Source organism: Sebastes umbrosus, chromosome 17, assembly GCF_015220745.1.
Source record: "Sebastes umbrosus isolate fSebUmb1 chromosome 17, fSebUmb1.pri, whole genome shotgun sequence".
Taxonomy (NCBI): domain Eukaryota; kingdom Metazoa; phylum Chordata; class Actinopteri; order Perciformes; family Sebastidae; genus Sebastes; species Sebastes umbrosus.
The window spans coordinates 97,501-122,500 of record NC_051285.1 but is presented as its reverse complement, the minus strand read 5'-3'; the positions used below and the strand labels follow the sequence as shown (position 1 = coordinate 122,500).

General features: G+C 38.6%; 5 protein-coding genes across 35 annotated transcripts in view; 1 reads left to right on the top strand and 4 right to left on the bottom strand.

The window, feature by feature from the left end:
• LOC119475196 (deoxycytidine kinase 1-like) overlaps positions 1-1,050 on the bottom strand; it is a 4,493-nt gene extending 3,443 nt beyond the window's left edge. The window contains exon 1 of the mRNA XM_037747660.1: positions 817-1,050. Within this exon, the coding sequence (XP_037603588.1) occupies positions 817-898 (82 nt within the window). The 5' untranslated portion in view covers positions 899-1,050. The remainder of the gene's footprint in view (positions 1-816) is intronic.
• A 3,425-nt stretch (positions 1,051-4,475) lies between these two features.
• pfdn1 (prefoldin subunit 1) lies at positions 4,476-8,028 on the bottom strand. Its single transcript, XM_037749800.1, has 4 exons — positions 7,869-8,028; positions 5,180-5,346; positions 4,935-5,019; positions 4,476-4,659 (listed from the first exon to the last, which is right to left on the bottom strand). The coding sequence occupies exons 1-4, from the start codon at positions 7,899-7,901 to the stop codon at positions 4,576-4,578; spliced, it is 369 nt and encodes a 122-aa protein (XP_037605728.1). The 5' UTR covers positions 7,902-8,028; the 3' UTR covers positions 4,476-4,575.
• A 506-nt stretch (positions 8,029-8,534) lies between these two features.
• Positions 8,535-9,640, top strand: LOC119475786 (CDT1-like protein a, chloroplastic). 21 transcript variants are annotated; one of them, XR_005203882.1, is made up of 6 exons: positions 8,800-8,878; positions 8,941-8,961; positions 9,023-9,085; positions 9,189-9,209; positions 9,376-9,479; positions 9,542-9,640. XR_005203882.1 is itself a non-coding variant. In XM_037748813.1 (6 exons), exons 1-6 carry the CDS (start codon positions 8,828-8,830, stop codon positions 9,460-9,462), a joined length of 306 nt encoding a protein of 101 aa, XP_037604741.1. In that variant the 5' UTR covers positions 8,806-8,827; the 3' UTR covers positions 9,463-9,513. The 21 variants fall into 21 exon arrangements, 5 of the variants coding, with proteins under 5 accessions (XP_037604741.1, XP_037604738.1, XP_037604739.1 ...); XM_037748813.1 differs by lacking the exon at positions 9,542-9,640 and adding an exon at positions 9,314-9,334 and having other exon boundaries at positions 8,806-8,878; positions 9,147-9,209; positions 9,376-9,513; XM_037748810.1 differs by lacking the exon at positions 9,542-9,640 and adding an exon at positions 9,251-9,334 and having other exon boundaries at positions 8,806-8,878; positions 9,147-9,209; positions 9,376-9,504.
• On the bottom strand, positions 9,096-17,969 carry ttc1 (tetratricopeptide repeat domain 1). 6 transcript variants are annotated; one of them, XM_037748807.1, is made up of 10 exons: positions 17,534-17,969; positions 13,949-14,263; positions 13,550-13,915; positions 12,801-12,861; positions 12,419-12,531; positions 10,851-10,887; positions 10,619-10,767; positions 9,993-10,047; positions 9,568-9,699; positions 9,096-9,505 (listed from the first exon to the last, which is right to left on the bottom strand). In XM_037748807.1, the coding sequence occupies exons 2-9, from the start codon at positions 14,252-14,254 to the stop codon at positions 9,569-9,571; spliced, it is 1,218 nt and encodes a 405-aa protein (XP_037604735.1). In that variant the 5' UTR covers positions 14,255-14,263; positions 17,534-17,969; the 3' UTR covers positions 9,096-9,505; position 9,568. The 6 variants fall into 6 exon arrangements, 4 of the variants coding, with proteins under 4 accessions (XP_037604735.1, XP_037604736.1, XP_037604733.1 ...); XM_037748808.1 differs by having other exon boundaries at positions 9,096-9,699; positions 13,949-14,086; positions 14,117-14,263; XR_005203868.1 differs by having other exon boundaries at positions 9,126-9,137; positions 9,181-9,699.
• Positions 17,970-20,658: 2,689 nt separating this feature from the next.
• The window catches only part of tmprss15 (transmembrane serine protease 15), a 13,782-nt gene continuing 9,440 nt past the window's right edge, over positions 20,659-25,000 (bottom strand). For 5 of the 6 annotated variants that reach the window (XM_037748804.1, XM_037748799.1, XM_037748802.1 and 2 more), the window contains 9 exons: positions 24,850-24,945; positions 24,498-24,547; positions 23,599-23,670; positions 23,345-23,489; positions 23,072-23,253; positions 22,185-22,280; positions 21,522-21,661; positions 21,049-21,103; positions 20,659-20,890 (listed from right to left, as the gene is read on the bottom strand). In XM_037748804.1, the coding sequence (XP_037604732.1) occupies positions 20,763-20,890; positions 21,049-21,103; positions 21,522-21,661; positions 22,185-22,280; positions 23,072-23,253; positions 23,345-23,489; positions 23,599-23,670; positions 24,498-24,547; positions 24,850-24,945 (964 nt within the window). In that variant the 3' untranslated portion in view covers positions 20,659-20,762. The remainder of the gene's footprint in view (positions 20,891-21,048; positions 21,104-21,521; positions 21,662-22,184; positions 22,281-23,071; positions 23,254-23,344; positions 23,490-23,598; positions 23,671-24,497; positions 24,548-24,849; positions 24,946-25,000) is intronic. The other variant, XM_037748800.1, reaches the window with a different exon arrangement.

The following is a 25,000-nucleotide window of genomic DNA, read 5'->3' as shown; positions in this document are numbered from 1 at the left end:
AGAGAGAGAGACAGACGGGTAGAGAGAGAGACAGACGGGTAGAGAGAGAGAGAGACAGACGGGTAGAGAGAGAGAGAGACAGACGGGCAAAAGTATCAGTATATATAAAGTAAAATATATATATAAATAAATATAAATATATATACTCAGTATGTATATATATATATATATATATATATACATACTGAGTATATATATATAATATATATATATATATAAATATATATATATTATATAAAGTACTCATGATGCAGTACTTTATTTTATATATATATATATATATATACTGAGTATGTATATATATAAATAAAGTAATATATATATATATATATATAAAATAAAGTACTGCATGATGAGTACTTTATATAATATATAATATATATTTATATATATATATATACTGAGTATATGTATGTATATATAAAGTACTCATGATGAGTACTTTTACTTTGAAAGGCTTCAGATGATACTTTAACATCAGTGATCAGAGGATCAATAGAGAACTGATCCTTTAACTACTACAACTGATTATTGATTATTGATAAAACCGTTTATCTTTCATTTGGCGCCAATCAGCTCCGTCAACATAACCGATCATCAGGGACTCGGTGTCCACCGGGAGAACGGCCCGTTAACCGGGTTTAACCGCTGGCTCACCGCTCATCTCAGCGGTGAGTCAGCGGTGAGCCACAGAGCGATCCAGAACTCACCGCTGACTCACCGCTCATCTCAGCGGTGAGCCACAGAGCGATCCAGAACTCACCGCTGACTCACCGCTCATCTCAGCGGTGAGCCACAGAGCGGTCCAGAACTCACCGATGTTTCCCTCGATGGAGATCTTCTTCTTCTTCTCTCTGCTGGCGGGAACCCGGAGAGCTCTCTTAGGAGGAGTCGCCATGTTGTTAACCGACTTCTTCTTCTTTGTTTGTTTGTTTGTTTGTTTACTCCACACGGCGGGAAACTGACTGACCGACCACGAGCTGCCGGCCGCGCGCTGCTCCTCTCAAATCAAATCCCGCGCAAAGCGGAAACATGACGCATTTCCGTTTCTGGGGGCGGGACTAAACGGAGCAGAGATAGGTTGTTGTAACTAAACTGAGAAGATGTCTCACTCTGCTCCTGTTTCCAGAGTTTAATAAAGATGTCTCACTCTGCTCCTGTTTCCAGAGTTTAATAAAGATGTCTCACTCTGCTCCTGTTTCCAGGGTTTAATAAAGATGTCTCACTCTGCTCCTGTTTATAGTTTAATAAAGATGTCTCACTCTGCTCCTGTTTCCAGAGTTTAATAAAGATGTCTCACTCTGCTCCTGTTTCCAGAGTTTAATAAAGATGTCTCACTCTGCTCCTGTTTCCAGAGTTTAATAAAGATGTCTCACTCTGCTCCTGTTTCCAGAGTTTAATAAAGATGTCTCACTCTGCTCCTGTTTCCAGAGTTTAATAAAGATGTCTCACTCTGCTCCTGTTTCCAGAGTTTAATAAAGATGTCTCACTCTGCTCCTGTTTCCAGTTTAATAAAGATGTCTCACTCTGCTCCTGTTTTCAGTTTAATAAAGATGTCTCACTCTGCTCCTGTTTTCAGAGTTTAATAAAGATGTCTCACTCTGCTCCTGTTTTCAGGGTTTAATAAAGATGTCTCACTCTGCTCCTGTTTCCAGTTTAATAAAGATGTCTCACTCTGCTCCTGTTTATAGTTTAATAAAGATGTCTCACTCTGCTCCTGTTTCCAGTTTAATAAAGATGTCTCACTCTGCTCCTGTTTTCAGGGTTTAATAAAGATGTCTCACTCTGCTCCTGTTTCCAGAGTTTAATAAAGATGTCTCACTCTGCTCCTGTTTCCAGTTTAATAAAGATGTCTCACTCTGCTCCTGTTTTCAGTTTAATAAAGATGTCTCACTCTGCTCCTGTTTATAGTTTAATAAAGATGTCTCACTCTGCTCCTGTTTCCAGTTTAATAAAGATGTCTCACTCTGCTCCTGTTTTCAGGGTTTAATAAAGATGTCTCACTCTGCTCCTGTTTCCAGAGTTTAATAAAGATGTCTCACTCTGCTCCTGTTTCCAGTTTAATAAAGATGTCTCACTCTGCTCCTGTTTTCAGTTTAATAAAGATGTCTCACTCTGCTCCTGTTTTCAGTTTAATAAAGATGTCTCACTCTGCTCCTGTTTATAGTTTAATAAAGATGTCTCACTCTGCTCCTGTTTATAGTTTAATAAAGATGTCTCACTCTGCTCCTGTTTCCAGTTTAATAAAGATGTCTCACTCTGCTCCTGTTTCCAGTTTAATAAAGATGTCTCACTCTGCTCCTGTTTTCAGGGTTTAATAAAGATGTCTCACTCTGCTCCTGTTTTCAGTTTAATAAAGATGTCTCACTCTGCTCCTGTTTTCAGTTTAATAAAGATGTCTCACTCTGCTCCTGTTTTCAGTTTAATAAAGATGTCTCACTCTGCTCCTGTTTTCAGGGTTTAATAAAGATGTCTCACTCTGCTCCTGTTTTCAGGGTTTAATAAAGATGTCTCACTCTGCTCCTGTTTTCAGTTTAATAAAGATGTCTCACTCTGCTCCTGTTTCTAGTTTAATAAAGATGTCTCACTCTGCTCCTGTTTCCAGAGTTTAATAAAGATGTCTCACTCTGCTCCTGTTTCCAGAGTTTAATAAAGATGTCTCACTCTGCTCCTGTTTCCAGAGTTTAATAAAGATGTCTCACTCTGCTCCTGTTTATAGTTTAATAAAGATGTCTCACTCTGCTCCTGTTTATAGTTTAATAAAGATGTCTCACTCTGCTCCTGTTTCCAGTTTAATAAAGATGTCTCACTCTGCTCCTGTTTCCAGTTTAATAAAGATGTCTCACTCTGCTCCTGTTTCCAGTTTAATAAAGATGTCTCACTCTGCTCCTGTTTTTCAGGTTTAATAAAGATGTCTCACCTGCTCCTGTTTCAGTTTAATAAAGATGTCTCACTCTGCTCCTGTTTCAGTTTAATAAAGATGTCTCACTCTGCTTCCTGTTTTCAGTTTAATAAAGATGTCTCACTCTGCTCCTGTTTTCAGGGTTAATAAAGATGTCTCACTCTGCTCCTGTTTTCAGTTTAATAAAGATGTCTCACTCTGCTCCTGTTTCCAGAGTTTAATAAAGATGTCTCACTCTGCTCCTGTTTCCAGAGTTTAATAAAGATGTCTCACTCTGCTCCTGTTTTCAGGGTTTAATAAAGATGTCTCACTCTGCTCCTGTTTTCAGTTTAATAAAGATGTCTCACTCTGCTCCTGTTTTCAGTTTAATAAAGATGTCTCACTCTGCTCCTGTTTTCAGAGTTTAATAAAGATGTCTCACTCTGCTCCTGTTTTCAGTTTAATAAAGATGTCTCACTCTGCTCCTGTTTCCAGAGTTTAATAAAGATGTCTCACTCTGCTCCTGTTTTCAGGGTTTAATAAAGATGTCTCACTCTGCTCCTGTTTTCAGTTTAATAAAGATGTCTCACTCTGCTCCTGTTTCCAGAGTTTAATAAAGATGTCTCACTCTGCTCCTGTTTCCAGAGTTTAATAAAGATGTCTCACTCTGCTCCTGTTTCCAGTTTAATAAAGATGTCTCACTCTGCTCCTGTTTTCAGGGTTTAATAAAGATGTCTCACTCTGCTCCTGTTTTCAGGGTTTAATAAAGATGTCTCACTCTGCTCCTGTTTCCAGAGTTTAATAAAGATGTCTCACTCTGCTCCTGTTTCCAGTTTAATAAAGATGTCTCACTCTGCTCCTGTTTCCAGAGTTTAATAAAGATGTCTCACTCTGCTCCTGTTTCCAGTTTAATAAAGATGTCTCACTCTGCTCCTGTTTCCAGAGTTTAATAAAGATGTCTCACTCTGCTCCTGTTTCCAGTTTAATAAAGATGTCTCACTCTGCTCCTGTTTCCAGAGTTTAATAAAGATGTCTCACTCTGCTCCTGTTTCCAGTTTAATAAAGATGTCTCACTCTGCTCCTGTTTTCAGGGTTTAATAAAGATGTCTCACTCTGCTCCTGTTTTCAGGGTTTAATAAAGATGTCTCACTCTGCTCCTGTTTCCAGTTTAATAAAGATGTCTCACTCTGCTCCTGTTTCCAGGGTTTAATAAAGATGTCTCACTCTGCTCCTGTTTCCAGAGTTTAATAAAGATGTCTCACTCTGCTCCTGTTTTCAGGGTTTAATAAAGATGTCTCACTCTGCTCCTGTTTCCAGTTTAATAAAGATGTCTCACTCTGCTCCTGTTTTCAGTTTAATAGAGGTCTCACTCTGCTCCTGTTTTCAGTTTAATAAAGAGGTCTCACTCTGCTCCTGTTTCCAGAGTTTAATAAAGATGTCTCACTCTGCTCCTGTTTTCAGGGTTTAATAAAGATGTCTCACTCTGCTCCTGTTTTCAGGGTTTAATAAAGATGTCTCACTCTGCTCCTGTTTTCAGGGTTTAATAAAGATGTCTCAGTTTGTAGTGACACAAACACAGAAACAGGAAACAGACTGAAGGTTCAACATTTTAATATGAACAACTAGTAAACAGTTACTGACATAAACGTGTGTGTGTTATTGATGAGGTGTGTTATTGATTATTGATGAGGTCATCAGTGAGCTCTTCTGGACAGCAGCATCTCTCTGATGTTGTCTTCAGCTTCTTTCACGCTGCGTTCAAGGTACACCTTCTTTTGCTGGAAATAACACAAACACAGTGAGACCAGTGACACACACTGCAGGAGAACACACATTATATTATATATATATATATAAGTATATAATAGTCATTCAATTATAAAAACATTTGATAGTTTATGCGACTATCGTCTCAAATAAAATATATAAAAACATGTATATTTTCCCTTTTTTATCTCAGTGTAGTTATTGTACATGTCAGTGTGTATCTCAGTGTGTAGTCAGTGTGTAGTCAGTGTGTATCTCAGTGTGTAGTCAGTGTGTGTATTTGTACCTCGAGCTCTTTGATCTTCTCGTCAGCTGTTTTCTGTTTGTCCGTCAGCTGATTGTTGATTTCCTCCTTCGACTGCAGAATGAACCTGAAAAACACCAACAGAGTGACGGGTCTTGTCTTTTGTTCTAACATTAATCAGATCATCAATAACAGAACTGATCAGCTGTGATCAATAACTAACACACCACCAGTGACGGTGTAACCTGTCCAGGTGAACAAAGATCCCCGTCGTCAGGGAGACTCACATGCGTCCGACTCCCTCGTAGAGTCGCGTGTTGTCCGACAGCGTGGCGATCTCCGAGTGCGTCAGCTTAGCGTGTTTCTGAACCCGAGTCAGCTGATCGATCTGCAGGTCGGCGAGCTTCGCCTTCTGCTGCGTGTCGATCATCTTCACCTGCAGCTCCGAGAAGGCCTACAAGAGAGAGGTATCACTCTGATGGAAAACACCTGAACAACCTTCACCTGCAGCTCCTATAAGGCCTACAAGAGAGAGGTATCACTCTGATGGAAAACACCTGACAACCTTCACCTGCAGCTCCTATAAGGCCTACAAGAGAGAGGTATCACTCTGATGGAAAACACCTGACAACCTTCATCTGCAGCTCCTATAAGGCCTACAAGAGAGAGGTATCACTCTGATGGAAAACACCTGACAACCTTCACCTGCAGCTCCTATAAGGCCTACAAGAGAGAGGTATCACTCTGATGGAAAACACCTGACAACCTTCACCTGCAGCTCCTATAAGGCCTACAAGAGAGAGGTATCACTCTGATGGAAAACACCTGACAACCTTCACCTGCAGCTCCTATAAGGCCTACAAGAGAGAGGTATCACTCTGATGGAAAACACCTGGACAACCTTCATCTGCAGCTCCTATAAGGCCTACAAGAGAGAGGTATCACTCTGATGGAAAACACCTGACAACCTTCACCTGCAGCTCCTATAAGGCCTACAAGAGAGAGGTATCACTCTGATGGAAAACACCTGACAACCTTCACCTGCAGCTCTAATAAGGCCTACAAGAGAGAGGTATCACTCTGATGGAAAACACCTGACAACCTTCACCTGCAGCTCCTATAAGGCCTACAAGAGAGAGGTATCACTCTGATGGAAAACACCTGACAACCTTCACCTGCAGCTCCTATAAGGCCTACAAGAGAGAGGTATCACTCTGATGGAAAACACCTGACAACCTTCACCTGCAGCTCCTATAAGGCCTACAAGAGAGAGGTATCACTCTGATGGAAAACACCTGACAACCTTCACCTGCAGCTCCTATAAGGCCTACAAGAGAGAGGTATCACTCTGATGGAAAACACCTGACAACCTTCACCTGCAGCTCCTATAAGGCCTACAAGAGAGAGGTATCACTCTGATGGAAAACACCTGACAACCTTCACCTGCAGCTCCTATAAGGCCTACAAGAGAGAGGTATCACTCTGATGGAAAACACCTGACAACCTTCACCTGCAGCTCCTATAAGGCCTACAAGAGAGAGGTATCACTCTGATGGAAAACACCTGACAACCTTCACCTGCAGCTCTAATAAGGCCTACAAGAGAGAGGTATCACTCTGATGGAAAACACCTGACAACCTTCACCTGCAGCTCCTATAAGGCCTACAAGAGAGAGGTATCACTCTGATGGAAAACACCTGACAACCTTCACCTGCAGCTCCTATAAGGCCTACAAGAGAGAGGTATCACTCTGATGGAAAACACCTGACAACCTTCACCTGCAGCTCCTATAAGGCCTACAAGAGAGAGGTATCACTCTGATGGAAAACACCTGACAACCTTCACCTGCAGCTCCTATAAGGCCTACAAGAGAGAGGTATCACTCTGATGGAAAACACCTGACAACCTTCACCTGCAGCTCTAATAAGGCCTACAAGAGAGAGGTATCACTCTGATGGAAAACACCTGACAACCTTCACCTGCAGCTCCTATAAGGCCTACAAGAGAGAGGTATCACTCTGATGGAAAACACCTGACAACCTTCACCTGCAGCTCCTATAAGGCCTACAAGAGAGAGGTATCACTCTGATGGAAACACCTGAACGTATATGTAACAAGTGTAAAAGAGAAATGACATTCAGGATGGAAGAGGCTGTATTGATGTTTGCATTTAATCATTATTTATGATATTAATCTAATATTGTCTAAAGGCTTCTACATTGATGTTTAATCTAAATAATGTTGATCGTGTGAATGAAGGATGAATCAATGAGTGTGATTGGTTATTGATTATGAGCTCATTCAGAGATGCTGTTGGTAGTTGTAGTTTTCTTGGTGAATAAATTAATAACATTAATAACATCATAACATCCCAGAACATCCCCACATGTTCACATCAGAACCTATAAACTATATATATTATATTATTGGTCTCTGCTGGTCTCTGCTGGTCTCTGCTGGTCTCTGCTGGTCCCTGCTGGTCCCTGCTGGTCTCTGCTGGTCTCTGCTGGTCCCTGCTGGTCTCTGCTGGTCCCTGCTGGTCCCTGCTGGTCTCTGCTGGTCCCTGCTGGTCCCTGCTGGTCTCTCAGTATAGTTAATGTTGTGTTTGTGTTTAGCGCGGTTAGCTGCTCGTGCTAACAGTTAGCTGCTCGTGCTAACAGTTAGCTGCTCGTGCTAACAGTTAGCTGCTCGTGCTAACAGTTAGCTGCTCTTGCTAACAGTTAGCTGCTCGTGCTAACAGTTAGCTGCTCGTGCTAACAGTTAGCTGCTCGTGCTAACAGTTAGCTGCTCGTGCTAACAGTTAGCTGCTCGTGCTAACAGTTAGCTGCTCGCATGCTGATAAACACACGTGCTCTCCGTGTCCTGCGGCTCCTCGCTGGACACGGAGAGCACGTGACAGACACCAGGTAGCCCTCACCCCGCAGGTAGCAGCAGGCAGCAGCTGTCTGCTCTCAGTATCAGGTAATAATCAGTTACCTTCTTCAGCTCCAGATCGATGGGCACAGACATCTTCACCACTCAGCCACAGCACGCACTGCGCATGCGCAGCAGCTCCTCCTCCTTCTTCTTCTGTGGTGTTTATTGTTGGTTGGTAAACCAGCTTAAAGGTGCATTACCGCCACCTGCTGGACTACTGGAGGCTGGAGCAGGAGACTGCAGGAAAAAATAAATCATAAATAATAATAATAATAGACATTCCCCTCTTTCTTCGTCATATTTGTTGCCCTCTATAAGAACATGCTGGACAGTTTCTGGTTTATTACAGAGCGTGTATCAGTTGGGTGCTTGCTCTGTTCTCTGGAGTGTTTGGTTTAATCCTGTTTGTCCTATTCTCAGACGGGTAGTGACCATCTCTTCCTTTGAGGCTCCTGCTCTGTATTCCACCAGCTCCTACATGTGTCTGAATACTGGACAGATGTGCATGTGCGAGCTCCTTCTTCTTCTTCTTTACGGCAGCTTGTATCCATCTTTATTGGTGCGTTACCGCCACCTCCTGCTCTGCTGTACTATAGATAGTAGTTATACTATAGTATACTTTATACTATAGTAATAGTGTAGTATAGTTATAGTATAGTATATATAGCTTTATAGTATAGTATATATAGCTTTATAGTATAGTTATAGTATAGTATATATAGCTTTATAGTATAGTTATAGTATAGTATATATAGGATTCAAACCAACTTTATTTAAACAGCTTCAATACAACACAACCATCAACTGATGTTTATTATTTTGATCCTGTAGGAATGATGTCACAAAGTTTCCAGTGATCTGATTGGTCAGCAGTCGGGCTGTTGATCTGCTGTTGAAGTCCGGTTACCATGGATACCAGAGATTAACCGACAAACAACAAACAAACAACACAAACAGGAAACAAATCAATCAGCTTTAATTTTCCTCTGAACACACACAGGGTCATCTGTGATGTCATCATGTTGCGGGTGACATCATCACCGTTGAAGGTGACGTCATCACCGTTGAAGGTGACGTCATCACCATTGCTGGTGATGTCATCATGCTGCGGGTGATGTCATCACCGTTGAAGGTGACGTCATCACCGCTGTGGGTGATGTCACCACAAAGCGGGTGATGTCACCACAAAGCGGGTGATGTCATCACTGTTGTAGGTGACATCATCACCGTTGCAGGTGACATCATCACCGTTGAAGGTGACGTCATCACCGCTGTGGGTGATGTCACCACAAAGCGGGTGATGTCACCACAAAGCGGGTGATGTCATCACTGTTGTAGGTGACATCATCACCGTTGCGGGTGACATCATCACCGTTGAAGGTGACGTCATCACCGCTGTGGGTGATGTCACCACAAAGCGGGTGATGTCATCACTGTTGTAGGTGACATCATCACCGTTGCAGGTGACATCATCACCGTTGCGGGTGACATCATCACCGTTGAAGGTGACGTCATCACCGCTGTGGGTGATGTCACCACAAAGCGGGTGATGTCATCACTGTTGTAGGTGACATCATCACCGTTGCGGGTGACATCATCACCGTTGAAGGTGACATCATCACCGTTGCGGGTGACGTCACCACAAAGCGGCTGATGTCATCACAGTTGTAGGTGACATCATCCCCGCTGTGGGTGATGTCACCACAAAGCGGCTGATGTCATCACAGTTGTAGGTGACATCATCCCCGCTGTGGGTGATGTCATCTGTTGTTGTTGTTCTGGATGAAGTTGATGGAGTAGGAGCCGGTGTCGGTGTCCTGGTTCACCTGGAAGTTGTTGGTTGACAGTCCGAACGGTCTCAGGACCAGGTTCCCCAGGTCCTTCAGTTTACCTGCAGCAGGGGTCAGAGGTCAGAGGTCACAGGTGTTTCAGGTCATAGTTAGATGAACTGGAGGAGAGATTCACTGGAGATCAGTGACGAGTCACTTTAGAATCATCTATCAGAGAAGAGGCAGCTCTCCACATGAGAAACATGAATTTATCATTTATTTATTATTTGATTTATCTGGTCGGCTTTAATTAGTGCCGGGTGGAACCGAACCGAACCGAACCGAACCAGACTGAAGAGAAAAGGAACCAAAAGGATCAGTTAACTGTGATGGTGTGTTCAGGTGCAGTACGTACTCATCATCTCCTCCTTCAACTTCTCATTCCTCTCCTGAATCTGCTGAGGCAACCTCTGAGAGACAGACAGGTAGAGACAGAGACAGGTAGAGACAGAGAGACAGGTAGAGAGAGAGAGAGACAGGTAGAGACAGACAGGTAGAGACAGAGAGACAGGTAGAGAGAGAGAGACAGGTAGAGACAGAGACAGGTAGAGACAGACAGGTAGAGACAGAGAGACAGGTAGAGAGAGAGAGAGAGAGAGACAGACAGGTAGAGAGAGAGAGAGAGACAGGTTACAGTCAGCACTGAGTTTCTGCTTCAGAGTGAAACATTTCAAAAGTTGATGTTAGATGATTTATTATACTTTTATTTGGGGATGTAAACAGGAAGTATACTGTTGCCATGGAGACAGTTAGATGTATTTTCATCCTGTATTAGTTCACACGCAGAACTCACCATGCAGGCCTGTCTGGTACTGGTCTGGTTCAGGTCAGTGAACTCACCATGCAGGCCTGTCTGGTACTGGTCTGGTTCAGGTCAGTGAACTCACCATGCAGGCCTGTCTGGTACTGGTCTGGTTCAGGTCAGTGAACTCACCATGCAGGCCTGTCTGGTACTGGTCTGGTTCAGGTCAGTGAACTCACCATGCAGGCCTGTCTGGCGTTGGTCTGGTTCGGGTCCAGCTCCAGAACCTTCTTGTAGTCCTCCAGAGCCTCGTCCAGCTTCTCCGTCTGCTCGTGAAGCTCCGCCCTCCTCAGCCACGCCCGCACATAGTCTGGATTCAGCTCTGTCGCTATGGCAACCACAGGCAACCAATCAATACAGAGATCAATCAGTGACCCTGTTGTTCAGGTAAAGAGTGATGTCATCACTCACCTCTGGTGCAGTCTGAGATCGCCTTCTCCTTCACATCCTGACAGGGAGAGAGGGACTCCGTTAGCATGTTGGTAGCCTCTCTGTTATCATGTTGTCATCATGTTGTTATCATGCTGTTATCATGTTGTCATCATGCTGTTATCATGCTGTTATCATGCTGTTATCATGCTGTTATCATGCTGTTATCATGCTGTTATCATCATGCTGTTATCATGCTGTTATCATGTTGTCATCATGCTGTTATCATACTGTTATCATGCTGTTATCATGCTGTTATCATGTAGTTATCATGCTGTTATCATGCTGTTATCATGCTGTTATCATGTAGTTATCATGTTGTTATCATGTAGTTATCATGCTGTTATGTTGTTATCATGCTGTTATCATGTAGTTATCATGCTGTTATCATGCTGTTATCATGCTGTTATCATGTAGTTATCATGTTGTTATCATGTAGTTATCATGCTGTTATGTTGTTATCATGCTGTTATCATGTAGTCATCATGTTGTCATCATGTTGTCATCATGTTGTTATCATGTAGTCATCATGTTGTCATCATGTTGTTATCATGCTGTTATCATGTTGTCATCATGTTGTTATCATGCTGTTATCATGCTGTTATCATGTTGTTATCATGTAGTCATCATGTTGTTATCATGCTGTTATCATGCTGTTATCATGTAGTTATCATGTTGTTATCATGTAGTTATCATGCTGTTATGTTGTTATCATGCTGTTATCATGTTGTCATCATGTTGTTATCATGTAGTCATCATGTTGTCATCATGTTGTTATCATGCTGTTATCATGTTGTCATCATGCTGTTATCATGTTGTTATCATGTAGTCATCATGTTGTTATCATGCTGTTATCATGTTGTTATCATGTAGTTATCATGCTGTTATCATGTAGTTATCATGCTGTTATCATGCTGTTATCATGTTGTTATCATGCTGTTATCATGTAGTTATCATGTTGTTATCATGTAGTTATCATGCTGTTATGTTGTTATCATGCTGTTATCATGTAGTTATCATGCTGTTATCATGTTGTCATCATGTTGTTATCATGTAGTCATCATGTTGTCATCATGTTGTTATCATGCTGTTATCATGTTGTCATCATGTTGTTATCATGCTGTTATGTTGTTATCATGCTGTTATCATGTAGTTATCATGCTGTTATCATGTTGTCATCATGTTGTTATCATGTAGTCATCATGTTGTCATCATGTTGTTATCATGCTGTTATCATGTTGTCATCATGTTGTTATCATGCTGTTATCATGTTGTCATCATGTAGTCATCATGTTGTCATCATGTTGTCATCATGTAGTCATCATGTTGTTATCATGCTGTTATCATGTTGTTATCATGCTGTTATCATGTTGTCATCATGTAGTTATCATGTAGTCATCATGTTGTCATCATGTTGTCATCATGTAGTCATCATGTTGTTATCATGCTGTTATCATGCTGTTATCATGTTGTTAGCCACAGTGTTGACAGCCTGCCAGTTAGCATGTGTTGTTGTGATGTTAGCATGTAGTTAGCGTGTTGCTGGTTACCAGGTGCAGTCTTGCAGCAGCTCTGTTGGAGAACAGCACGGCTCTCTCTCGGCTGAAACAGACCGGACATAAAACCAACGCCTCCGTGTAGCTCCGCTCCGCATCTAACCAGTCTGCAGGAAGACAGGTTCATACTGGTTCATACTGGTTCATACTGGTTCATACTGGTTCATACAGGTTCATACTGGTTCATACAGGTTCATACTGGTTCATACAGGTTCATACAGGTTCATACAGGTTCATACTGGTTCATACTGGTTCATACAGGTTCATACAGGTTCATACTGGTTCATACTGGTTCATACCGGTTCATACCGGTTCATACACTGGACAATGTGATGATGATGATGATGATGATGATGATGATGATGATGTCACTCACCTCCAGCTTTAAACTGGCTGTTGCCTTTCTCCTTCAGAGTTAAACTTTGCTGCCGTCGACCCTGAAACAGAACAGAAGGTTTAAATATCTGTGATTTACAGCATCACACCCGACACCTGAACGCCTCTTTCTACACCTCAAAGTAAAGCTGACTGAGAGCTTCATAACCTCTCAGTTAGCATGCTGTTAGCTTCAGTTAGCATGCTGTTAGCCTCAGTTAGCATGCTGTTAGCTTCAGTTAGCATGCTGTTAGCCTCAGTTAGCATGCTGTTAGCTTCAGTTAGCATGCTGTTAGTCTCAGTTAGCATGCTGTTAGCCTCAGTTAGCATGCTGTTAGCCTCAGTTAGCATGCTGTTAGCTTCAGTTAGCATGCTGTTAGCTTCAGTTAGCATGCTGTTAGCCTCAGTTAGCATGCTGTTAGCCTCAGTTAGCATGCTGTTAGCCTCAGTTAGCATGCTGTTAGCCTCAGTTAGCATGCTGTTAGTCTCAGTTAGCATGCTGTTAGCCTCAGTTAGCATGCTGTTAGCCTCAGTTAGCATGTTGTTAGCTTCAGTTAGCATGCTGTTAGCTTCAGTTAGCATGCTGTTAGCCTCAGTTAGCATGCTGTTAGCCTCAGTTAGCATGTTGTTAGCTTCAGTTAGCATGCTGTTAGCTTCAGTTAGCATGCTGTTAGCTTCAGTTAGCATGCTGTTAGCTTCAGTTAGCATGCTGTTAGCCTCAGTGTTGATAACCTCTCAGTTAGTAATCACCTCTTTCTCCTCCTCTGTCAGCTCCTTCTCCACCTCCCTCAGGTAGTCATCATCAAACTCCACCTGCAGGCTGTTCTCCTCCTTCATCTCTGAGTCGGAGTCCTCCTGCAGCCTGTCTCCCTGCTGCTCCTCCTCCTCCTCCAGCAACCTGTCTCCCTGCTCCTCCTTCAGCCTGTCTCCCTGCTCCTCCTTCAGTCTGTCTCCCTGCTTTTCCTCCTGCTCCTTCAGCCTGTCTCCCTGCTCCTCCTGCAGCCTGTCTCCCTGCTCCTCCTGCAGCCTGTCTCCCTGCTCCTCCTTCAGTCTGTCTCCCTGCTCCTCCTGCAGCCTGTCTCCCTGCTCCTCCTGCAGCCTGTCTCCCTGCTCCTCCTTCAGCCTGTCGCCGTGCTCCTCCTCCTGCTCCTCCTTCAGCCTGTCTCCCTGCTCCTCGTTCAGTCCTCCTTGTCCTCCCTGTCTCTCTGTGATGTCTCTTCTGTGAGTCAGTCTGTCAGTTGTAATGTGAAAGTCCTCCAGTCCTCCTGCCTCCTGCTGGGCCTCCTGCTGGGCCTCCTGCTGGGCCTCCTGCTGGGCCTCCTCCTCCTCCTGTCCTCCTCTTGGGCCTGGAGGCTCCAGGGTCTCCTGGCAGTCGTAGAAGTCCTCCTCCTGCTCCTTCTCCTGTTTCTCCTTCTCCTCCTGCTCTCTGGGCTTTCCAGCTCCTTGGCTGCTCATATTGAAGCTCTGTGACACAAAATAAACCCCAGATACATTTCTGTACATATTTATATTTATATATATATATATATATATATATATATATATATATATATATATATATATATATATATATATATATATATATATATATATATATATATATATTTATATTTATATATATATATATATATATATATATATATATATATATATATATATATATATATATATATATATATATATATATATATATATATATATATATATTTATATATATATATATATTTATATATATATATATATATATATATATTTATATATATTTATATATTTATATATATTTATATATATTTATATATATATATATTTATATATATATATATATATATATATATATATATATATATATATATATATATACATATACATATACATATACATATATATATATTTATATATATACATATACATATATATATATTTATATATATACATATATATATATATATTTATATATATACATATATATATATATATTTATATATATATGTATATATATATATATATATATATATATTTATATATATATATATATATATATATATTTATATATCTATCTATATATATATATTTATATATATATATATATATATATATATATATTTATATATATACATATATATATATATATATATATATATATATATATATATATATATATATATATATATATATGTATATATATATATATATATATATATTTATATATATACATATATATATATATATATATATATTTATATATATATATTTATATGTATATATATATATCTATATATATATATATATAGATATATATATACATATATATATAAATATATATATCTATATATATATCTATATATAGATATATATATATATATAGATATATATATAGATACATTTCTGTACATATTTATATATATATACATATATATGTATATATATGTATATATACATATATATATATATATACATATATATATACATATACACATATACACATATATATATACATATATACATATACACATATATATATATATATACATATATATACATATACATATATATATATACATATACATATCTATATATATACATATATATAGATATATATATGTATATACATATATATGTATATATATGTATATATACATATATATATATATATAACATGTTTGAATGATATGTATATACACATATCATTCAAACGTTAAAACTGACTTTATTTAACTTTCATGTTCTATTAACTCCGTTTGTTTTATAACATCAATGTTCATCAAACTTCACTGGATACAAAACTCCACTGAGAGTTTTACTACATTTAGTTTGAAACATCTCAAAATCATTTGTACAGATAAATACTATCAGTACACACTGTACTACAGTACACACTGTAGTATAGTACACACTGTAGTATAGTACACACTGTAGTATAGTACACACTGCAGTACAGTACACACTGCAGTACAGTACACACTGCAGTACAGTACTATATACTGCAGTGTGTAGTGATCATTGTGATGAGTGATTTGTAGATGTGTTTCTGGTGAAGGAGTGATTTGTAGATGTAGTTCTGGTGAAGGAGTGATTTGTAGATGTAGTTCTGGTGAAGGAGTGATTTGTAGATGTAGTTCTGGTGAAGGAGTGATTTGTAGATGTGTTTCTGGTGAAGGAGTGATTTGTAGATGTGTTTCTGGTGAAGGAGTGATTTGTAGATGTGTTTCTGGTGAAGGAGTGATTTGTAGATGTGTTTCTGGTGAAGGAGTGATTTGTAGATGTATTCTGGTGAAGGAGTGATTTGTAGATGTAGTTCTGGTGAAGGAGTGATTTGTAGATGTGTTTCTGGCGAAGGAGTGATTTGTAGATGTAGTTCTGGTGAAGGAGTGATTTGTAGATGTGTTTCTGGTGAAGGAGTGATTTGTAGATGTGTTTCTGGTGAAGGAGTGATTTGTAGATGTGTTTCTGGTGAAGGAGTGATTTGTAGATGTGTTTCTGGTGAAGGAGTGATTTGTAGATGTAGTTCTGGTGAAGGAGTGATTTGTAGATGTAGTTCTGGTGAAGGAGTGATTTGTAGATGTGTTTCTGGTGAAGGAGTGATTTGTAGATGTGTTTCTGGTGAAGGAGTGATTTGTAGATGTAGTTCTGGTGAAGGAGTGATTTGTAGATGTAGTTCTGGTGAAGGAGTGATTTGTAGATGTGTTTCTGGTGAAGGAGTGATTTGTAGATGTAGTTCTGGTGAAGGAGTGATTTGTAGATGTGTTTCTGGTGAAGGAGTGATTTGTAGATGTGTTTCTGGTGAAGGAGTGATTTGTAGATGTGTTTCTGGTGAAGGAGTGATTTGTAGATGTAGTTCTGGTGAAGGAGTGATTTGTAGATGTGTTTCTGGTGAAGGAGTGATTTGTAGATGTGTTTCTGGTGAAGGAGTGATTTGTAGATGTGTTTCTGGTGAAGGAGTGATTTGTAGATGTGTTTCTGGTGAAGGAGTGATTTGTAGATGTAGTTCTGGTGAAGGAGTGATTTGTAGATGTGTTTCTGATGAAGGAGTGATTTGTAGATGTGTTTCTGGTGAAGGAGTGATTTGTAGATGTGTTTCTGGTGAAGGAGTGATTTGTAGATGTGTTTCTGGTGAAGGAGTGATTTGTAGATGTAGTTCTGGTGAAGGAGTGATTTGTAGATGTAGTTCTGGTGAAGGAGTGATTGTAGATGTGTTTCTGGTGAAGGAGTGATTTGTAGATGTGTTTCTGGTGAAGGAGTGATTGTAGATGTGTTTCTGGTGAAGGAGTGATTTGTAGATGTGTTTCTGGTGAAGGAGTGATTTGTAGATGTAGTTCTGGTGAAGGAGTGATTTGTAGATGTGTTTCTGGTGAAGGAGTGATTTGTAGATGTGTTTCTGGTGAAGGAGTGATTGTAGATGTGTTTCTGGTGAAGGAGTGATTTGTAGATGTGTTTCTGGTGAAGGAGTGATTTGTAGATGTAGTTCTGGTGAAGGAGTGATTGTAGATGTGTTTCTGGTGAAGGAGTGATTGTAGATGTAGTTCTGGTGAAGGAGTGATTGTAGATGTAGTTCTGGTGAAGGAGTGATTGTAGATGTAGTTCTGGTGAAGGAGTGATTTGTAGATGTGTTTCTGGTGAAGGAGTGATTTGTAGATGTGTTTCTGGTGAAGGAGTGATTGTAGATGTGTTTCTGGTGAATCACTGAATGAAGTTTTAAATGTAAAATAGAGGATTGTAAATGAACACATTAATTACCTGTTGTTGAAGAGTCTTCCGTTTCTCTGGTTGTTTCAGCTCCAGATGTCCCGCTGAGCTTCAGCCAGCTGACTGAGGACACTGAGGACACACAGGACACTGAGGACACTGAGGACACTGAGGACACTGTCAGGAAGACTTCAGGCTGTTTATCCTCTGGGACTCTGAGCTAACACACTGCTAACTGCTAAGCTAACAGCTAACAGCTAGCAGCTAACAGCTAAGTGCTAAGCTAACAGCTGTAGTCGTGTTGTCAACCACCTGCTACGTCACAGGTCAGTGTGATGACGTCACTGTGACGGTTTCCAGAGAGGTTGAATAACAGAAACTCTTCTTATCTACCTGCTGGAGGCTAACACACCTGATGTGATGCTAACACCTGCTAGCCTGCCGACGACTCACGATGACATCACTTCCGGGACGATGACGCGCTTCTTCTTCTTCTACTTCGGTATTTTCAGTCTGGTGCGGCTCATTTCCGCCTCCGGCTGGGACTGTTTATAACAACTCTTTTATTCTTTATAGAAACACAATACAACACAATAAAACACAATGAAACACAATAAAACACAATGAAACACAATACAATACAATAAAACACAATAAAACACAATGAAACACAATACAACACAATACAATACAATACAACACAATACAACACAATGAAACACAATAAAACACAATAAAACACAATACAATACAATAAAACACAATAAAACACAATGAAACACAATAAAACACAATAAAACACAATACAATACAATAAAACACAATAAAACACAATGAAACACAATACAACACAATACAATACAATAAAACACAATAAAACACAATACAACACAATAAAACACAATAAAACACAATAAAACACAATGAAACACAATACAATACAATAAAACACAATAAAATACAATAAAACACAATACAACACAATACAATACAATAAAACACAATAAAACACAATACAACACAATACAACACAATGAAACACAATGAAACACAATGAAACACAATGAAACACAATACAACACAATACAACACAATACAACACAATACAACACAATGAAACACAATGAAACACAATACAACACAATAAAACACAATAAAACACAATGAAACACAATACAACACAATACAACACAATAAAACACAATAAAATACAATAAAACACAATGAAACACAATACAATACAATAAAACACAATAAAACACAATGAAACACAATACAATACAATAAAACACAATAAAACACAATAAAACACAATGAAACACAATACAACACAATACAACACAATAAAACACAATAAAATACAATAAAACACAATGAAACACAATACAATACAATAAAACACAATAAAACACAATGAAACACAATACAATACAATAAAACACAATAAAACACAATGAAACACAATACAATACAATAAAACACAATAAAACACAATACAACACAATAAAACACAATAAAACACAATGAAACACAATACAATACAATAAAACACAATAAAATACAATACAACACAATACAACACAATAAAACACAATAAAACACAATAAAACACAATGAAACACAATACAATACAATAAAACACAATGAAACACAATACAATACAATAAAACACAATACAACACAATACAACACAATAAAACACAATAAAACACAATAAAATACAATAAAACACAATAAAATACAATAAAACACAATAAAATACAATAAAACACAATAAAACACAATACAATACAATAAAACACAATAAAATACAATAAAACACAATAAAAAACACAATAAAACACAATAAAACACAATAAAATACAATAAAACACAATACAACACAATAAAACACAATAAAACACAATGAAACACAATGAAACACAATACAATACAATAAAACACAATAAAATACAATAAAACACAATAAAACACAATACAATACAATAAAACACAATAAAATACAATAAAAAACACAATAAAACACAATACAATACAATAAAACACAATAAAACACAATAAAATACAATAAAACACAATAAAAAACAATAAAACACAATGAAACACAATACAACACAATAAAACACAATAAAACACAATAAAACAATAAAACACAATAAAACAATAAAACACAATAAAACACTAAAACACAATGAAACACAATACAACATAATAAAATACAATAAAACACAATAAAACACAATAAAACACAATACAACACAATAAAACACAATAAAACACAATAAAATACAATAAAACACAATAAAACACAATAAAAAACAATAAAACACAATGAAACACAATACAACACAATAAAACACAATAAAACACAATAAAACAATAAAACACAATAAAACAATAAAACACAATAAAACACTAAAACACAATGAAACACAATACAACATAATAAAATACAATAAAACACAATAAAACACAATAAAACACAATACAACACAATAAAACACAATAAAACACAATAAAATACAATAAAACACAATAAAACACAATAAAATACAATAAAACACAATAAAACACAATACAATGCAATAAAACACAATAAAACACAATAAAACACAATAAAATACAATAAAACACAATAAAACACAATAAAATACAATAAAATACAATAAAATAAAAGCTTTATCTGAATTTTTAATAAATGAAAATCAACACAATATATGACACAATACATTATCACACACTTTATTTAATTTCATAATATTACAACAATATGCAAGAGATTTAAAACATAATTAATATAATTAACAGCAAGATTTCATTAAACTCAACATCTGATGCTCATCTTAATATTCAGAAAATAAAACACATCATAATACTCCTCAAAAGTATACATATGTATTCATAATATTTATACTATATAAACATATATTATATCATATTATGTATAAAAAGACTTAATCCAACAAAGTTACAACAGAGTATCTACAGTTTAATCATTTACAATCAATCAATACGTCTCGATATCAATGAGTTCTGATTTAAATTCATTATTATGTTCTCATCAGAATTATTAATAACTCTGAAAAACTAGCAGGAGGAAGAGGAGGAGGAGGAGGAGGAGGAGGAGGAGGAGGAGGAAGAAGAGAGGAAGAGGAGGAGGAGGAGGAGGAGGAAGAAGAGGAGGAGGAAGAGGAGGAGGAGGAGGAAGAAGAGAGGAAGAGGAAGAGGAGGAAGGGGAGGTGGATTAGCAGCAGGAGGAAGAGGAGGAAGGGGAGGTGGATTAGCAGCAGGAAGAAGAGGAGGAGGAGGAGCGTCTGGTCTGGGCGATCCAGGAGGTGAAGGCAGAGACTCGGGCGTAGACTCCAGGTCTCTCAGGACGCCCACAGCCGACCCCAAATGATGTCACACCTGTCAGGGACCAATCAGAACACATGGTTCCCTCAGACCTCATGACCTCACAGAGAGCAGCACGACTGTGTGTGTGTGTGTGTGTGTGTGTGTATGTGTGTGTGTGTGTGTGTGTGTGTGTGTGTGTGTGTGTGTGTGTGTGTGTGTGTGAGACTGACCAATCAGAGTCCAGTGTCCGTCGTCCAGACAGATCATTGGACCTCCAGAGTCGCCCTAAAAAAAACATGTTCAAACTTTATTAACAAAAAAACAATAAACATGATGTCAACAACAGGAAGTGAGTCCAGCTGAGTCCAGCTGAGTCCAGGTGAGTCCAGGTGAGTCCAGCTGAGTCCAGGTGAGTCCAGCTGAGTCCAGGTTGAGTGTAGGTGAGTCTAGGTGATTCTAGGTGAGTCTAGGTGAGTCCAGGTGAGTCCAGCTGAGTCCAGGTGAATCCAGGTGAGTCTAGGTGAGTCCAGGTGAGTCCAGGTTGAGTCTAGGTGAGTCTAGGTGATTCTAGGTGAGTCTAGGTGAGTCTAGGTGATTCTAGGTGAGTCTAGGTGAGTCCAGGTGAGTCCAGGTGAATCCAGGTGAGTCTAGGTGAGTCCAGGTGAGTCTAGGTGAGTCTAGGTGAGTGCAGGTGGGCAGTTACCTGACAGGAGTCGACCCCTCCCTCCGGGTATCCGGCACACAGCATGCTGGAGGTGATGGTGTACTCAGGTAACTGAAGCTGACACTGATCCTGAACCAGCAGAGGAACCTGGGCCTCCTGGAGAAGATCAGGGAGAGAACCTGACAGAGATGGGGTAGTATAGTATAGTATAGTATAGTATAGCATAGTATATATAGTATAGTATAGCATAGTATAGTATAGTATATATAGTATAGTATAGTATATATAGTATAGTATAGCATAGTATAGTATAGTATATATAGCATAGTATAGTATATATAGTATAGTATAGCATAGTATAGTATAGCATATATAGTATAGTATAGCATAGTATAGTATAGTATATATAGTATAGTATAGTATATATAGTATAGTATAGCATAGTATAGTATAGTATATATAGCATAGTATAGTATATATAGTATAGTATAGCATAGTATAGTATAGCATATATAGTATAGTATAGCATAGTATAGCATAGTATAGTATATATAGTATAGTATAGCATAGTATAGTGTATATATAGTATAGTATATATAGTATAGTATAGTATATATAGTATAGTATAGCATATATAGTATAGTATAGTATATATATTATATAGTATACAGTGTATACTATAGTATAGTAGTAGTAGAGTACCCTGCTCAGCCTCTTGTCCCCATCCAGCGATCAAACATCTGGTTCCAGCTGTGAAGTCCTGACCTTCAGCAGGTAAACACAGCGGCTGGATGAAGTCTGGAAAACACACGTCTGTTCACATCCACCTCCACTCCTTTCACTCTCACTGCTTTATTCATTTATAATCTATATCTTATAAAAAAGAGTTCAAATAACCCGATATGACGACGACGATTTCTGTTTCTGTTTTGAACATCAACAAATATTTTACAACAAACCCTCATTATTATAATTATAATTATTATGATTATTAATATTAATATTACTAATATTATTCATATTATACATATTATTGTGATCATTGATCTGTAGAATTTGAGTATTCATAGATTCTAGTAGTATTCAAGATTTTGTGTTCATAAACTCTTCCGTACCCAAACTGTATGCAGATGACACAATGATTTATACTTCATAAATTCACTCAGCGTATCACCCACGTGTTGCTACTGATTCTGGATAATGTTGATGTTGTGTATAATAACACTACCAAGTCTTTAAATGTTATTTACAATCGTATGTACAATTTGAAATATAAATACTCATCATTGTAACACCAGGCTCTAAATTTACTGTCTTCAAATACTGAAGCAAACTTTCATTGGTTCATTACTACAAGCTATTGGTTTTAAAGCCTCTTAGAATTAAATAATTTATAGATTAAATCTATAATATCTATGAATTAATCAAAACTAGCCTTTTTTCTTTTCTTTTTTTTAAATCAGTTGTTTTAATGTTAATTTTTAGAATCATGTCATAATGATTTAGTTGTTCCCTGTGTATGTTTTTCGTGAACTAGTTGAATAAATGAGCAGGTGAGATGTTTGTGTCTGACGTGTGTCGTTACTGACGGGTGAAGTTGATTGGCTGCTGCAGATGCATCATGGCGATGTCGGCCTGTTTGGTCTGTCTGTTGTACCATCTGTTGATGACGATGCGATCGACTCGTCGGGTCTGAACGTCCACAGAGTTTATGTCACTTTGAGAGTGAAGACCCAAAACGGCCGACCACCACTGAAGGTGGATGTTCTTCCTGTGGAGCAGTAAATAAATAAATATACATATACTATACATACTATATTTACTATTTCATGGTTTGTGAGGTATTATTTGTGTTCTCTCACCCGTAGACACAATGTGCCGCGGTAAGCAGCCAGTCTCTGCCAATCAGTGACGCTCCACACACATGACGCCCTCTCCACTGCAGAGATACTATCCATGGCCACGCCCCCTTAACGGCGTTAACCCCGCCCACTACTCTGACCTCACCTGACAGGTAACAGCAAACACAAACTACAGTCAGACTGAAAAAAAACAACAGGATCCGATCAACAGGAGGAGGTCGGATTCAAACTGAAAACAGAAATCACTCTTTTACCTTCACCAGGTGTCCTCTCGTCTGATTGGTCGGTCTCTCTTGTGTCGTTAGTCACCTGTCGAGCACCACAAGCTAAAACACACAGAGTCAATTCTCACATATACAACAGTTAATTAAAATTACTAATGAACAAATTAACGAGTACAGGTGTGTTTTGTGTTAACGAGTACAGGTGTGTGTTGTGTTAACAGTCAGTGTTAATGAGTACAGGTGTGTGTTGTTTTAACAGTCAGTGTTAACGAGTACAGGTGTGTGTTGTGTTAATGAGTACAGGTGTGTGTTGTTTTAACAGTCAGTGTTAACGAGTACAGGTGTGTGTTGTGTTAATGAGTACAGGTGTGTGTTGTTTTAACAGTCAGTGTTAACGAGTACAGGTGTGTGTTGTCAGTGTTAACGAGTACAGGTGTGTGTTGTGTTAACGAGTACAGGTGTGTGTTGTTTTAACAGTCAGTGTTAACGAGTACAGGTGTGTGTTGTGTTAACAGTCAGTGTTAATGAGTACAGGTGTGTGTTGTTTTAACAGTCAGTGTTAACGAGTACAGGTGTGTGTTGTGTTAATGAGTACAGGTGTGTGTTGTTTTAACAGTCAGTGTTAACGAGTACAGGTGTGTGTTGTCAGTGTTAACGAGTACAGGTGTGTGTTGTGTTAACGAGTACAGGTGTGTGTTGTTTTAACAGTCAGTGTTAACGAGTACAGGTGTGTGTTGTCAGTGTTAACAAGTACAAGTGTGTGTTGTCAGTGTTAACGAGTACAGGTGTGCGTTGTGTTAACGAGTACAGCTGTGTGTCAGTGTTAACTAGTACAGGTTTGTGTCAGTGTTAACGAGTAAAGGTGTGTGTTGTGTTAACGAGTACAGGTGTGTGTTGTGTTAACGAGTACAGGTGTGTGTTGGACTCACGTTGGTTGTCACAGTTCAGAGAAATCACTTTCTCACTGCTGCAGGTTTCACTGTAAAAACACACAAACATTAATCATCTTCATTATGTGACTCTCGGCTAAACTCACGTCTTCTGATTCGTTCTACTTCTGCTTTAGTTCCTGGTTCTGGTTCTGGTTGTAATCTTTGCTTAGGTCTGGTTCTGGTTCTGGTTCTAGTTCTAGTTCTGGTCCTGGTCTTCTACTCCTGACTCTGAGCCTCAGGGATCCATTATCGTCTGGTTATAATTCTAGTTCTGGTTTGAGTTCAGCTCTTGTTCTAGTTCTAGTTATAACTTGGTTCTGGTTCAGGTTCAGGTTCTGGTCTTCAGTACCTGACACTGGTCTCCAGGGTTCCGTTGCTGGTGACTGTAATGGTTGTAAACGGTGAATCTTGTGGCAGAGCCGGCAGCAGTGTGGCCTCCCCCGACCTGCAGAGAGTCCAGGACAGAAACCAGATCTGAGTCTGCATATGAAACTCCTTAA

Excerpts from the sequence above, each read along its gene's own strand:
- pfdn1 (XM_037749800.1), bottom strand. The coding sequence starts at position 7,901 with ATGTCTGTGCCCATCGATCTGGAGCTGAAGAAG. Across the intron at positions 5,347-7,868 it reads TCGATCTGGAGCTGAAGAAG|GCCTTCTCGGAGCTGCAGGT; the intron begins GTAACTGATTAT and ends TCTCTCTTGTAG. Across the intron at positions 4,660-4,934 it reads AGAAGATCAAAGAGCTCGAG|CAAAAGAAGGTGTACCTTGA; the intron begins GTACAAATACAC and ends TGTTATTTCCAG.
- LOC119475786 (XM_037748810.1), top strand. The coding sequence starts at position 8,828 with ATGTTGCGGGTGACATCATCACCGTTGAAGGTGACGTCATCACCGTTG. Across the intron at positions 8,879-8,940 it reads TGACGTCATCACCGTTGAAG|GTGACGTCATCACCGCTGTG; the intron begins GTGACGTCATCA and ends TCACCGTTGAAG. Across the intron at positions 9,210-9,250 it reads TGACGTCATCACCGCTGTGG|GTGACATCATCACCGTTGCA; the intron begins GTGATGTCACCA and ends TCACTGTTGTAG.
- ttc1 (XM_037748807.1), bottom strand. The coding sequence starts at position 14,254 with ATGAGCAGCCAAGGAGCTGGAAAGCCCAGAGAGCAGGAGGAGAAGGAG. Across the intron at positions 13,916-13,948 it reads AGGGAGACAGGCTGAAGGAG|GAGGAGCAGGGAGACAGGCT; the intron begins GAGCAGGAGGAG and ends GACAGGCTGAAG. Across the intron at positions 9,700-9,992 it reads GTTGAAGGAGGAGATGATGA|GTAAACTGAAGGACCTGGGG; the intron begins GTACGTACTGCA and ends CCCCTGCTGCAG.